The 15,568-nt window shown below is 47.4% G+C and overlaps 1 protein-coding gene across 6 annotated transcripts in view; it reads left to right on the top strand.

The window, feature by feature from the left end:
- Nucleotides 1–398: 398 nt before the first annotated feature.
- Nucleotides 399–15,568, top strand: part of PABPC4 (poly(A) binding protein cytoplasmic 4) — a 31,031-nt gene continuing 15,861 nt past the window's right edge. For 3 of the 6 annotated variants that reach the window (XM_040336958.1, XM_040336959.1, XM_040336961.1), the window contains exons 1-3: nucleotides 399–952; nucleotides 14,934–15,127; nucleotides 15,220–15,335. In XM_040336958.1, the coding sequence (XP_040192892.1) occupies nucleotides 760–952; nucleotides 14,934–15,127; nucleotides 15,220–15,335 (503 nt within the window). In that variant the 5' untranslated portion in view covers nucleotides 399–759. The remainder of the gene's footprint in view (nucleotides 953–14,933; nucleotides 15,128–15,219; nucleotides 15,336–15,568) is intronic. The other 3 variants (XM_040336957.1, XM_040336956.1, XM_040336955.1) reach the window with 1 other exon arrangement.

Below are 15,568 nucleotides of genomic sequence, written 5' to 3'. Positions count from 1 at the left end.
GAACTTTGCAGACGCGAATCGTTACGGACGTTAGCGGATGCATCATCCGCTAACGTCTGCAATCCCATAGGGATACATTACAAGTCCGTAAACGGACTTGTAATAAACGGTCCGTTCGTCCGCACATGTGAAAGGGCCCTAAGATAGGTTTAAGTGTATCTCTGTTTGAGAATACACTTAAATTTAGGTGGGCGTAGATTCCGAGTTAGGTCGGCGTATCTACTGATACGCCGACCTAACTCTACCTCAATCTAGCTAATAATCTGAAAGCTGCAGCTATGCAGGCGGAGAACAGAACTCATTGTTCAGCTATGCCCGTGGCGAGCAGCAGAGGGCGCTGTGAATTTTCAACAAACCGGGTTTCCTGAGACCTGGATATAAAAGCAGCCCATCCAGCCTTTTCCGGTCTCTCTTGTCCTCCCTGCGAAGCGAGCGGGGTGCTGGCCAGAGCGTGCTTTCCCGTGGGTGACCGGGGCGTAAAAAAAAAAAATAACCTACTATAAAGACGAAGGGGTAACAACACGACGCTCCTTGCATAGAACCTAAAGCAAGTAATAACCCCCCCGGTCCCTTCACCAAACACCAGTGAAAGCACACTCCGCTCCACACACACGCTGCTCTATCGTCCTAGGCCGCGCTCTGTCTGTACCCCGCTCCCACACACCTGTTGCCTCTCGCCTTAAGAAACCTGGTATTTCTCCTGTGGAGACCGAGTCGTCCTCCTCTCTTCCCCTTGTTGGTTGAGTTGTGGGTTGGAAGATGCACACGGCTACCAACAGCTACCCTATGGCGTCCCTGTATGTGGGAGACCTGCACCCTGATGTCACGGAGGCCATGCTGTATGAGAAGTTCAGTCCTGCAGGACCTGTCCTGTCTATACGAGTGTGCAGGGACATGATCACACGGAGATCGCTCGGATATGCCTATGTCAACTTCCAGCAGCCTGCAGATGGTGAGTGGGGCAATGCCTGGGCATAGGAGTTGATACTTACTGCACTAGATAAGAGTCCAAAGGGCACTAGCTCCCGTTTTGCAACCCGGTTGCTCAAAATTGGATAGCCATGATGTTGCTATACACATTACAATCTATTAATTTTACCCAAACAATTCATTCAGCTTGTAGCCAATCATGTAAACCATGGAATTAGTTAGATCTAGAGGTTATTGCACGATCACATTGTATAGTCACATTTAGCCCTGGTTCACACTCATGTGATGTGGGAAACGCAGTGAATCCTGTGCATTTTCTGCTTTGCAATCGCACAGCATCCATGCGATCTGTGTGTCAATGTTGTCTTAACACCCTGAAACAGATTGCAAAATGTAGTGCGATTGCCAGAATCGCATCACGTGGGTGCAAACATCCATGCGATTCAGGTGCATGGGGGGGGGGGGCTTGCACTATTTTGGTGCTGATGCGATTTTAGCCATACAAAATGTATAGCTGAAATTGCATCACGCAATGTGCATAGGAATGCGGTGTGATTTTTGTGCAAATCACATGCAGTGTTCAAGTGTGAACCCAAGCTCAAAGTGATATTAAAATCCTTTTTTTTTGTTTAAAAATGTTATACTTGCCTGCTCTGTGCAAAATCACTTCACTTGTTGGGATCCCTGCCTCCACAGCAAGCTGCCGAGCGGCGGCTGTGTTTCACTTCAGACATGGAGCTGTGGCTCGGATCTGGCTCTCCTCGGCTCACTGACTTTGACAGCAGTGGGACCCAATGGTGACCGCTGCTGTGTCTCAGTCAATCGGGAGGGAGAGTCCCGGACAGCCGAGGCTCTCTCGCAACATCACTGGATCGAGAGGGGCTAATGCATACTGAGTTTTTTTTTTTGTCTTAAAGGGGTTGTAAAGGTTTGCTTTTCATTTTCTAAATGGGTTCCTTTAAGGTAGTGCATTGTTGGTTCACTTACCTTTTCTTTCGATTTCCCTTCTAAATGTTTTTCTTTGTCTAAATTTCTAACTTCCTATTCCTCGCCAGTAAGCTGTTCTGGCTGACTAACCCCCAGCCAGAACAGCTCGCATGTGGGCAAGCCTACTGAGGAGAAACAGGAAGTGAGAAATTCAAAGGAAAATAAAAACATTTAGAAGGAAAACAAACAATACACTAGCTTAAAGGAACCTATTTAGAAAATAAACAAACCTTTACAGCCCCTTTAATGCATAGAATGTATTGAGATAAAAAAACATTCTGCCTTTAGAACCACTTTAAAGAGGCCCGGGAATTTTTTTTTTATTTTCATCCATGGATGGACACAGCTTCCTTAAATCTTGACTTGTGGGTTATGTTCCTGTTCTATAGGCGAGGACTAGGCAGAACATATTAGATATTTAAATACATGTTACTTTAACAGAGTTGAACAGCCCCGCCCAGGGGGCGGTCCCTCCAGATTTAACTCTATGCCCTGTAGTCAGCTGCTCAGTTTTTTTTCTGCCTAGTAGAGGCTCAGGGTCCTGAAGAAATTTTTATTTTATGATTTTATTTTGAGAATCTTCTATCAACTGCCGGCTGGGTGACAGGGTGGATAATATAGATCCTTGTAGTTCCCCCAGTCCGGCCATCGAGCGTGAGCAGGCCTTAGCTAATTGCTGGGTTGGCCACGACATACCCCATGGCTCTAGGGGTTGGCTGGTGAGCTATATGCTCCGGGGTTCACATATGACTGGGCTGCTTGCTGTCTCAGTCACAGTGGACAGGGCCGACAGATACTCCGTACTACTCGGTTGAAGGTCTGTCAGGAACGCACCAGCAGGGACGGGTAAGTACGATTCCTCCTACCTCGGCAGGATGGAACAGCTGGGCATTCCTAGGAAGAGGGTTCTCCTGTCCTCCTTTTCCTCTCCCTCTGTCACCCTTTTTCCTCCCCTTGTGGGGCTCGCTGCAACCGGGGTATACCTTTGTGGGACTCCAGGTCCTGGTTAGGGGATGTCCAGGCCCTCTCTCTGTGGGGGTAGTTTTTTTCTTTGGAAGCCTCCACTGCGGCCTGCTTGTCCACCTCACTGTGTTTGGGCGCCATTTTGGTAGCGCCGGCGCCATTTTTCTGTTGCCTGTGTTTATCATTGGATATTCCCATTGGCATCCATTTTGCCATGGCCGCACTGTGACGCAGGTCTGCATTGCGGGCGGCCGTTTTCTTGTGGTCCGTGCCCTTTTTCTCTGAGACGTTTCACAGCTATTTTGGAGTGGATTTTTGGCCTCTAGTGCTGGACTAGCTTCCTGGATGGCACGAACAGCGCAATTCACCTCAGTTTCCAGGCACACGCTGTGTGTGAAAGGAGAGCTGGCAGCGGCGCTGAACAGATTCTGGCTGGGAGGTGAGTCCCCTGGGTAAAATCACCCCCCCCCCCCCCCCCCCGGTCAGTGCAGCATAGGCGGGTGGAAGTTTTTTTGTTCAAGTATTTTGACTAAATCCCTAAGGGCTGTCAGTGGGCAACATGGAGTCAGTGACTGACCTTTCTTCCCCAAACCTTCCTGAGGCAGCAACCAGTGCACCTGCAGTTCCCTCCACCATCTTCCGGGAAATGCTCTGACTCCGATTCGGGCCTGGCTGCGGCACAGGACCCGGTTCTGGACTGTCGGAGGATGCAGACCAGGACCTTCCCAGTGAGGAGGATCCCTCATCCGGGTCAGCGCAAGACAGGGCACTTATCAATGCTGTGAGGGTCTCTCTCAAGCTGGAGGATACAGCTGAGATCTCCACACAGGGCTCAGTCTCTTTTGGGTCGCACAAGTCAAACCGCTCTGTTAAAGTTTTTCCTTAAGTGTCTTTCTTTGATAAGTTCATAGATAAGGAATGGGAATGGCCGCAGAGGTCCTTTTGTTGTGGTCCCTCAGCGCATGGCGGTCCGTTATTTTGAGTAGAGCCTTTTGAAAAAAAAAATGTGTTTGCCCTCCGGTCGTTGTGTCCACCCCCCCCCCCCCCCCCCCCCCCCCGGTCGCTCGGTTAAACAAAGTAACCACTCTCCAGGTAGCGTTTAGGGACCCTACTGATAGGAGGTCCGAAGCGGTGAGCCATTCCATGTTCACCATGCTGGGGTCAGCGTTGCGGCTTATCTTGGCTGCAACTTTGGTGTCCCAGACTGAATGGGCAAAGATATTGCAACAGACAGTAGAGGAGCATCAGCTTCCTCCAGAGTGCGTAAGGCTGGCTGACCAGTTGGTACAGGGCCTTGTGTATGTCTGTGATGCCACTCTGGATGCTGCCCCCTTGATCTCCAGAGCTTCTGTATCTGCGGTGGTATTGCGCCGCCTGATTTGGCTGAAATGCTGGTCCGCTGACCAAGCATCCAAAAAAGCTCTTGCAGATTTGCCCATCAAAGGTAGGAGGCTTTTTGGTACCTCGCTGGACGACATTATTAAGAATGTCACTGGAGGTAAGAGCACACTTCTCCCTCAGTCCTCTAAGGAGAAGGAGCTGCGCCGTAAGCTGGGGCCTTCCTTTTCCGCGCAGAAGCTGTATTTTCGTCAGTCAGGGCCCGCGGGCAGATCCTCCCAAGCTGACAAAGGTCCAGCTGGGGGACAGAAGCGCCCCAGGGTGCGCAAGCCAAATAAGCCGGCAAACAAGCCTGCTGCCGCATTAAGTTTTTCCCCCGACTCAAGGGTGGAGGGGTGGCTTTGCGGGTTTGCAGATCAGTGGACCTCCCTGCTCTCAGACCAGTGGATCTGCAAGGTAGTCACTTCGGGGTACAAGATTGAGTTTCTTTCCTGTCCACCAAACAGATTCTTTCCCTCAAATCTTCCTCTTCCGACTCGTCGGACTGCCTTAATGGGGGCAGTACAAGACTTGCTGAGGTGCGGGGTAATTTTACCTGTGCCACTGAAGGAAAGGGTTCAGGGATTCTATTCGAATCTGTTTGTGTTCCCAAAGAAGGACGGAGTCCGTCCAATCTCGGATCTCAAGGTCCTCAATGCCTTTGTAAGGGTTCGAAAGTTCCGGATGGAATCAATTCGCTCGGTGGTTGCTGCGCTCCATCCAGGGGATTTTCTGGCGTCCTTGGACATCAAAGACGTATACTTGCATGTCCCCATCTGTGCCAGGCATCGGAGGTTTCTGCGCTTTGCGATAGGCGGAGACCACTATCAATTTGTGGCTCTTCCTTTTGGCCTAGCGTCGGCACCAAGAGTTTTCACCAAGGTGCTTGCCCGATTCTGGCTTTGTTGAGACAGCGAGGCATTGCTATCGTGGGCTACCTAGACCATCTTCTGAGAGCTGCTTTTGGCTCAGAATTGGTGGAGGACGTGTCTATAGCCAGTCGGACCCTCCGGGAATTTGGTTGGGTGTTTGAACATTCAAAAGTCAGTCTTGGTACCGACTCAGTGTCTGGAGTACCTAGGATTGATTCTGGACTCCTCGGAGGCAAAATCTTCCTTCCTTTGAAAAAAGTTGCAGACACTCCAGGCGGCGGTGAAATTGTTAGCATCCTGCAAATTGTCGTCTCTCCGTTTTTTCATGCGGGTCCTGGGCCTCATGGTAGCCTTCTTCGAGGCAGTACCGTATGCCCAATTCCACACTCGTCTTGCAGGAGGAGATCCTGTCCAAATGGGACTAATCTCCGTTGTCTCTGGATTGTCAGATTCAGGTAAGTCACCTGGTCAGGGTTTCTCTGAGTTGGTGGCTGAGATCCCCCGGCTCTTCAGTCCGGGAAGTCGTTCCTTCCCTTCCATTGGACTGTGATCACGACAGAGACCAGCCTCACAGGTGAGGGGGGGGAGGGGGCTAGTCTGGGGGGTCCAGCCGGCCCAGGGTCGCTGGACCCGGACGAATCCTGCCTGCCGATCAATGTACTAGAACGAGTGATCAGGCTGTGCCTCTCCTCGTGGTCGCAGAGGCGACAAGGGCGTCCAATCAGGATCAAGTCGGACCACGGCGGTGGCTTATGTCAACCATCAGGGGGGAACAAGGAGCTCGGCTGCGGAGGTCGCTCGCATGCTGCGTTGGGCGGAAAGGAGGTGGGGCATGTCGGTTTTCTGGCTTCTCGACTCAATCGCAAGGTGTCGGTTTGTGGCCAGGTCCAGAGATCCCTGGGCAGATGCGTTGGTGGCCCCGTGAGGTCAGTATTGGCCAATTTATGCCTTTCCCCCACTGAAGTTGCTTCCTCATGCTCCGCAGAGTGGAGACTGAGGGGGCCCCGGTGATTCTAATCGCTCCAGATTGGCCCCGGCGTTCCTGGTACGCCGACCATGTGCGCCTGGTGGCGGATGCACCTTTGGCGGCTTCCAATGCGGGAGGACCTTCTATTTCAGGGTCCCATACTTCATCCTGCTTTACAGTCGCTGGCTCCAACAGCATGGCTATTGAAAGCCAGGTACTAAGGGACCGAGGTCTGTCAGATTCGCTCATCTCAACTATGCTGAGGGCGCGGAAGTCCTTTTCCCAAAAGATCTACCATCACGCTTGGCAGGCCTTACATCTCTGTGTGAGGAGATGGAGTGGCGTCCACGGACGTATTCAGTTTCCAGGGTCCTGCTGTTTTTACAGCGTGGAGTGGATCAGAAACTTGCCTTAAGCACCATTAAGAGACACATTTCAGCCCTAGCTGTTTTCTTTCAACGACCCTTGGCGACCCATTCACTGGTAGGTACGTTTGTGCAGGGGGTTCGACATGTGATTTCCCCCAATTAGACCACCACTTCCTCCGTGGGTGGGATTTGAATCTGGTGCTCCCTGTTCTTCTGGAACCTCCCTTTTGAGAACATCAGAGAAATTCCTCTCGACGCGCTCTCAAAAAGTTGCCTTTTTAGTTGCCATTACATCGGTCAGACAGGTTTCCGAATTGGGGGCCTTGTCTTGCAAGTCACCATACTTGGTCCTTCATAAAGATAAAGCAGTGCTTCGGAAAGGTAGTTTCGGGTTTTCACCTAAATGAGGATATTGTACTTCCATCCTTGTGTCCTTGGCCGTCGCATTCCAAAGATTCCATACTTTAGACGTGTTACATGCCTTGCGGGTGTACCTGTCGGCTACGGCTCCGTTTTTGGAGGTCTGACTCACTGTTTGTGTCTGGTCCACAGAAGGGCCTAGCCGTCTTGGCCACCATTTCTCGGTGGATCAGGCAGACCGTCATCCAGGCTTATGCCCTTAAGGGGCGGGCGCCTCCCTTTCCTGTCACGGCGCATTTGACCAGGGCTATTGGTGCCTCCTGGGCTTTCCGATATCGTGTCTGTCTCACAAGTGTGTAAGGCGGCGACTTGGTCGTCCGTTCACACCTTTTCCAAATTTTACAAGGTTGATATGAGTGCATCTTTAGATGCTTCCTTCGGCCGCAAGGTTTTGCAGGCGGCTGTTTAAAGTTGAGCTCTGTTTGGGGTGAAGTTAGTTTTTGATTGCTGTTCCTACCCCTTGTTTTTTGACACTGCTTGGGGACGTCCCACAAGTCAAGATTTAAGGAAGCTGTGTTCGTCCATGGATGACAGAGAAAAGGATTTTACGGTGAGTACAAAAAATCGTATTAAAAGCCAGCAGCTACACATACTGCAGTTGCTCGCTTTTAATAAATGGACACATGCCTGTCCTGGAGTCAGCGATGTCGGCAGTAGGGTTCCAGTTGTGAAGCCGAAAGGCTACACTGCCGCCGCCGCCATTGCGGGTAAGGGAACCCGGCAGTGTAGCCTTTCGGCTTCACGCCGGGAACCCTACTGCTCATACGCAAAGCCCGCTCCTCTCTCCTATTAGTCCAGTGGCCAGGGGAGGATGCGGGAGCCCCACGGTGACGCCGCGGCCGGACTTCCGGAAGTGGGAAAGGATACCTGTCAAAGACAAGTCCGTCCCGTCCCCCCCCGCGCGAAAGGAGCCAATTGTGGCACTGGAGTGGGGGAGGAATCCGATAAGCGGAAGTTCCACTTTAGGGTGGAGCTCCGATTTAAGCTGGTCATACACAATACAACTTAGTGGTTGTACAACCACTTTTCCCTACAGTGAGGTCCCCAGGGTCCCGAGAAGAGTGCTCTACAGTGATGGGGAACCTTGCCACCCTAGATGTTTTGGAACTACATTTCCCGTGATACTCATGCACCAGATCTGCAGTGTTGTTGAGCATCATGGGAAATTAAAAGGGTTGTAAAGGCTATGGCCGCTGCTGTATCACAGGAGCGCGCTCGCAAAAGCTTTCCACCATGCGAGCTCGCTCGCATGAAGGTAGAAAGAAAGCTTTTGCGAGGAGGAGCCGAGACAGCCGCCGAGGGACCCCAGAAGACACGGATCCGGGCCACTCTGTGCAAAACGAGCTGCACAGTGGAGGTAAGTATAACATGTTTGTTATTTAAAAAAAATAATTGTGCCTTTTTAGTGTTCCTTTAAGTTCCAAACATCTGGGGTGCCATGGTTCACCATAACTGCTCTAGGCTGTTGTGTGCAAAACCACTGCACAGAGCAGGTAAGTACAACATGTTTATTGTTTTTAAACAAAAGACTTTAGTATCACTAATAGTAAAGGAACAATGATTACAGCCCCAGAGCATATGTAGCATCTAAAACAAGTCAGCTGTCACAGCTTCAGTATTTCTACGCTGACATTCTCTTAAAGCGGGGGTTCACCCTATCGACAGGAAAAAAAAAAAAAAATTTTATTTTACCTTTAAATCAGGCACTGTAGCGCGAGCTACAGTATGCCTGTCCCGAATTTTTTCCCCCCATACTCACCTTGTAGTCGTCCATCGAAGATACCGGGGAATGGGCGTGCCTCTGGAGACGGAGGATGATTGACGGCCGGCTCTGGCGCGTCACGCTTCTCCGGAAATAGCCGAAATAGGCTTGGTCTTCACGACGCGTGCGCATAGCCTGTGCGCACGCGCCGTGAAGAGCCGAGACCTACTCCGGCTGTCTTCGGGGAGAGTGACGTGCCAGGGCCGGCCGTCAATCATCCTCCCTCTCCATAGGCACGCCCATTCCCCGCGGGAGCCGGAATCTACGATGGACGACTACGAGGTGAGTACGGGGTTAAAAAAATCGGGACAGGCATACTGTAGCTCGCGCTACAATGCCTGTCTCGATGGTAACATCATGTGGGTCAGGGTGAACTACCGCTTTAAGTTTTAATTTTTTTATTACAATGTTCTATTTGTGTCATCTAGTAACATTGATGCCGTTTTAGGTCTTGACCTCCCCTTTCAGTGCATCTTTTATTTTTTTTGTGTGATTAGTTCTTTTGTTTTCTGTACCAAATATTCTGATGAAGTGTGTTCAAATATTGTCAGTTCACATACATTTTTGTCAGTGGGCATATTATGTTGAGGTACATATTTATTACATAGCTTTTTTTTTGCTAGTAGCCCCAGGGTGTTCTCTTCAGCTGTAACCAGGACATAAATCTACCTAGCTCAAAATAAACTCATGTCAGCTGCTCCCACAAGCTTGACCTGTGTACAATATGAACTGTGGCTGACCTGCATATTTTTAATATACTTAGTATATTGTAAATAAACTCCCCATACATTATTAGTCGTCCTAGCTCTTTAGTAGTTGAATGATCAAATGCTTTGTTACTTTTGAACAAAAAGTGAAAGCTCAGGTTATCAAGTGTGAATATGCAATATAAATACCTAAAGGAAGTGCCTACAGTGCATTACAGTAGTGTAATGTGCAGAAATCCAGAAGGAAACTCCTGTACTTCTGTGTAGAGTAGCATGTGACTTGCTGCATCTGGCAGGGCTAGGCCCATTAGCTTTGCCACATGGGGATTCGGTAGCTATGTTTGAGCTGTGACTTTTAGTTTAGACAGGACTTTTCTAGAGCAGTAAAAGTAAGGTGGGTATATGCTACTGAGGAGGGTCTAGGTTAAACTGAACCTGTTGCTTTGGCATTAATGAGGCCCCAGTGAATACAGGCTACCCTTACTTGCATTATAATGCTGCTGAATACTTCAGGAAATTAAGCCGTTTTCCCTGCAAAAATGTATATTGCCGTTAAAGAGGTTCACCTAAATAACATCTATATCAGACCAACTTCTTTATACTTCTAACATGTACAGTCCGCATTTTTTTTTTTTAGGCTGTACATACCTTATCTATATTTTCAATCTGGCTTCCGGGTACTTCTCCCCGCAGGAGTAGGCGTTTCTATGCCGAGGAAGAATGTCATCTGGGAGGTCGCCCAGATGATTGACGTCCTTTCAGAAAAAGTTCCCCCTTGCGGATAAGGCCCCGCCCCCCGTATTGCGTAGGCGAGTCACTGCGTTTCCGAAAGAAGCCGAACATGGATTTCTGCGAGTCCGCTCTATACCACTCGCAGCTCTGCGTGACGCGCCTACGCAATACGGGGGGCGGGGCCTTATCCGCCGGGGGGAACTTTTTCTGAAGACGTCAATCATCTGGGCGACCTCCCAGATGACATTCCTTCTCGGCATAGAAACGCCTACTCCCGCAGGGAGAGATACCTGGAAGCCGGATTGAAAATATAGATTATAAGGTATGTACAGCCTAAAAAAAAAAAATGCGGACTGTACATGTTAGAAGTATAAAGAAGTTGGTCTGATATGGATGTTATTTGGGTGAACCTCCGCTTTAATTGCCAAGTTATTTCTAGATTGAAGTAGGCATGACCCCAGTAGTCCTGAGATGACTAAGATTAATTCCACAGTTAGGCCTGTTTTATTTGTGTTTGACATGCCTGACTTAAAGCGAAGCAGTGAAAGGTGAGCCCATGGTGTAAGAAGCGCTCACATTTATGTTCTGGTTTCAAATTCTTGTCCAAGCCACTTTTAGGACTCATTGAACTGTTCCTTTTTTCTGAATGGGCATTGGAGATCTACGTTAAGCGCATCGTGGCAATGGCAAAATGTCCTATGTCTTGGGAATCGGGTGCAACAGAAAGCTATGATGGTTGAAAAATGTCTTTTAAATCTGTTGTGAGAAATATGTAGGCTAGCATAACCATTCCGCGGCTGAAAATGCTAGCTGTCATTTTGATGAGGATGCTTTGGCTGTAGTACCGAAGGCTGCTTTCACACTGGGGCACGGGTGGTGTCGGCAGTACAGGGTCGCTATTTTTGCTGTGCTATACCATCGTTTTTTGCGGAGGTGTTCAGGCGCTTTTAACCCCTGCTGGCGGCCGAAAAAGGTTAATACCACCCGCCTAGCAGTAAAACGTAACAGACAACCAACAGTGGCAGCCTCAAGATTTTTATGACCAGTTTTCTTTAAAGTAGTGTTAAACCCAAAAGCAAACGTTTATTATATTGTAGCTTACATTTTCTTAGATAATATGATGGCTGAATTTGTTTTCTTAAAGTGGAGGTTCACCGTATAAAAAATTTCTAACGTTATATCCAGCCCAGTTCTGTAAATAACATGACACTTTTTTCCCCTGTAGATATTGTTTAGCCATAGAATTCACCGCGGCTTCCGGGTAGGGAATCCCTATTGACATGCCAATCAATTGGCATGCTAAACGACGGCGCACACAGCGCATCACGACTTCCTGAAGGAAGCTTGGCTCGGCTCTATTCGGCGCCGGTGCGTAGGGTCCCCTCTGTGCTCCCGTTCATCCAGAGTGGAGGTACTCTGATAAAGGATGTGTTACTGGCCATATCAGGTGAAAACGGCTAAAAAAAGGAATGTAGCCACAATATCTAATGATTGTAAGCTGCAATATATAATTTTTTTTTATTATTCTAACACCCTAGAGAATAAAATGGCGATTGTTGCAATACTTTCTGTCACGCCATATTTGCGCAGCGGTCTTACAAGCGCACTTTTTTGGGAAAAAATTACACTTTTTTTAATTAAAAAATAAGACAACAGTAAAGTTATCCCCATTTTTTTTTTTAACCTCTTTACCACCGGGCTTGTTTCTCAGATTCGGTGTTTACGAGACTAAAACAGTTTTTTTTTGCTAGAGAATTACTTAAAACCCCCAAACATTATATATATTTTTTTCTAACACCCTAGAGAATAAAATGGCAGTCATTGCAATACTTTTTGTTACACCGTATTTGCGCAGCGGTCTTACAAGCGCACTTTTTTTGGAAAAAAATTACTTTTTTGAATTAAAAAATAAGACAACAATACATTTTTTTACATATTGTGCAAGATAATGTTACGCCGAGTAAAATGATACCCAACATGTCACGCTTAAAAATTGCGCCCGCTCGTGGCAGGACGTCAAACTTTTACCCTTAAAAATCTCGATAGGCGACGTTTAAAAAATTCTACAGGTTGCATTTTTTGAGTTAGAGGAGGTCTAGGGCTAGAATTATTGCTCTCGCTCCAACGATCGCGGCGATACCTCACTTGTGTGGTTTGAACACCGTTTTCATATGCGGGCGCTACTCGCGTATGCGTTCGCTTCTGTGCGCGAGCTCGTCGGGACGGGGCGCTTAAAAAAATTTTTTTTTGTTTTCTTATTTATTTTTATTTAGTTAATCATTTTTTACACTGAAATAATAAAAAAATAAAAATTGATCACTTTTATTCCTATTACAAGGAATGTAAACATCCCTTGTAATAGAAAAAAGCATGACAGGTCCTCTTAAATGAGATCTGGGGTCAAAAAGACCTCAGATCTCATAATTAGACTTAAATGCAAAAAAAGAAAAAAAAATTAAAACTGTCATTTTTTTCAAATGACAAAAAAAAAATGTTGCTTTAACACGCTGGGCGGGACTGACGTTTTGACGTCACTTCCGCCCAGCAGAGCTATGGGGACGGGTGAAGGAGATTTTTCCTTCACGCGCAACCCCAGTCAGCTGCCGAACAGTCCCGATCGCCTCCGCCGCTACCGATAACGACGGTCTCTGCGGCGGATTCGCCGTTATCGTGTACACCACCGCCCACTGAAGAGATGGATATCTCGGTTGTGGCAGCGGCTGCTGCCGTTACCGAGATATCCATCTTTAAAAAGAGGACGTCTTTTGGACATGGGGCGGTGGTCAAGAGGTTAAATAAACTTATCCTTTTTATTTTATCTGATTAATTGAAAAAATTATCAGCCAACGAATCGATTATAAAAATAATCGTTAGTTGCAGCCCTAGTGTTTACACACACAAATGCCCATTCTAGCTCTCCTGCCCGCAAACATGGTGCCCCCGCCATGCAGTGCACCTGCAGTGGCTCTTAAAGGAGCTGACGTACAGGTACGGCGATTCATGCAGGGGAGCCAACCTGCCGCCGTAAATGTACATGAGCCGATCGGGAATTGGTTAATGTTCTGTTGAAAGATTAAGTATTCTTCCTCTTCTGTTATGGGGTCGTTCTGGTCTAACTTCTGTTGGCTAGTGACAAGGTCACTTTAAAAATGTACAAAATTGCACACTATTTAACCAGTTAGGACCCGGACCAGAATGCAGGTTAAGAACCTGGCCCCTTTTTGCGATTCGGCACTGCGCCGCATTAACTGACAATTGCCCTGTCGTGCGACGTGGCTCCCAAACAAAATTGGCGTCCTTTCCCCCCCCCCCCCCCCCCCACAAATAGAGCTTTCTTTTGGTGGTATTTGATCACCTCTGTGGTTTATATTGTTTGTGCTATAAACAAAAATAGAGTGACAATTTTGAAAAAAATTCTATATTTTTTACTTTTTGCTATAATATCCCCAAAAAAGCATTTGACTAGTTTGCGCAAAATTTATAGCGTTTACAAAATAGGGGATTGTTTTATTGCATTTTTATTTTTTACAACTATTTTTTTTCCCCTCTCTCATGACTGCGACATTATGGCGGACACTTTTGACACATTTTTGGGACCATTGTAATTTTCACAGCGAAAAGTGCTATAAAAATGCACTGATTGCTGTGAAAATGGCAGTGAAGGGGTTAACCACTAGGGGGCGCTTAACCCTTAAGTGTGACCTAATGTGTTTTTTAACGGTAGGGGGCGTGGCTGGGTGTTTGACGTCACTAATCATCGTCCCTTATGACAGGGAACAGACGATCAGTGACGAGCCACGGGGAAGGTTTGTTTACACTCGCCTCTCCCCGTTCTTCAGCTACTGTGACCCCAACGCGGGTCATGGAGCTTCGGACCAGGCCGCACTCGCGACGCACGGCTGTGCTCTTAAAGGGGACGTACCTGTACGTCCATGTGCCCAGCCGTGCCATTCTGTCGACGTATATCGTCCGGTTGTTTTTAAGTGGTTAAAATACATTTAGTACCTGATTGTCTTTTGAAATCCGCCTCCTGGAATCTCCTGCACAGCAATGTTCTCACTTCTCACATGAGTTTTATGGCTTTGTGCAATACTGTTAGTCACAATATAAACACAATTACAGCACACTGCATAGCCTAAGGCGGAACTAAACCCCCCTATCCTTTACAACCAGGGAAGCTGCCATGTTAGCCTTTGTTAGATGGCTTGACAGTTTGAGAGCCGAAGCAGCTGTGACCGTTCTTTGCTGGTCTTTAATGTAGATGTTTTGGGAAACGGTTCTGCTTTTACTGCAGTGTAGTCTGAACAGGGAACACCAAGATGTGCTGTCTGGAAGGAGCACTTGGATTACATCAGGGGTCTTCAAACTTTCTAAACAAAGGGCCGATTTATTGTCCTTCAGACTCTTGGAGGCCCGGACTTTGACCAGCAGGAGTAGAAATTTTCCTGGCATCATTGTTAGTGAACATCTGGTATTAGGGGGAGGAATAGTGCCCCATTGCTGGTATCATAGGGAGGAATAGTGCTCTATTAGTTGTGTCAGTGGGAGAAATGATGCTCCATTGTCTGTGTCAGATGGCAGAATAGTGTCTCGTATCAGTGGGAGGGATAGTGCCCCAAGGGCATCCAGCCCTCGGGCGGCAGTTTGGAGACCACTGGATTGCATGATTGGAATTGTAGAATTTTAATTATTTTGTCTGATAAGATAGTTCATTCTTTTCAACTATATGTACATTTAGTGTTTTACTTGGAGTTTAACATTGAAGCAATCTGTTTAGATCTCCTAACTCCCAAGCAACGCAATCAAAATGTGCAACTGTATTCTAAAAAGGATTTTTTTTGTTTGCAGCTGAACGTGCTCTGGACACTATGAACTTTGATGTGATAAAAGGAAAGCCCATACGGATTATGTGGTCACAGCGGGATCCATCTCTTAGAAAATCTGGTGTGGGCAATGTTTTCATAAAGAATCTTGATAAATCGATAGACAACAAAGCACTTTATGACACTTTTTCTGCGTTTGGCAACATTCTTTCATGTAAGGTTAGTTTCTGACCTTGACATTTTTTGTCTTCTATTATTGGGATGCTTTGTTTGCTATACCAAGGACTCCTCTAACACCCACTCTTCTACAGGTGGTGTGTGATGAGAATGGCTCCAAGGGGTACGCTTTTGTGCACTTTGAGACACAAGACGCTGCAGACAGAGCCATAGAGAAGATGAACGGCATGCTGCTGAACGACCGCAAAGTGTGAGAGGAGTTGTGCTGTGAGGGATTGTAGAATGTGGACATCTTTTCCAGAATGTTTTCAGTGGGCTTTTGCATTTCATCTGTTTAGTCTACACTGAGGAACGATTTACAGGGAAACAAGCTTGTCAAGTTATGGCTGGCATTGATGCTTGGGCATGAAGTGTTTAAAAAGGGAATTTGTTATTAATGAATTTCGACTGGTATGCAGAACTTAAAGCCCTATTTTCCTGTAC

The sequence above is a fragment of the Rana temporaria genome, chromosome 2, assembly GCF_905171775.1.
Source record: "Rana temporaria chromosome 2, aRanTem1.1, whole genome shotgun sequence".
NCBI lineage: Eukaryota > Metazoa > Chordata > Amphibia > Anura > Ranidae > Rana > Rana temporaria.
Note: the sequence above shows the minus strand (reverse complement) of the source record. Positions and strands in the feature narration are given on the sequence as shown.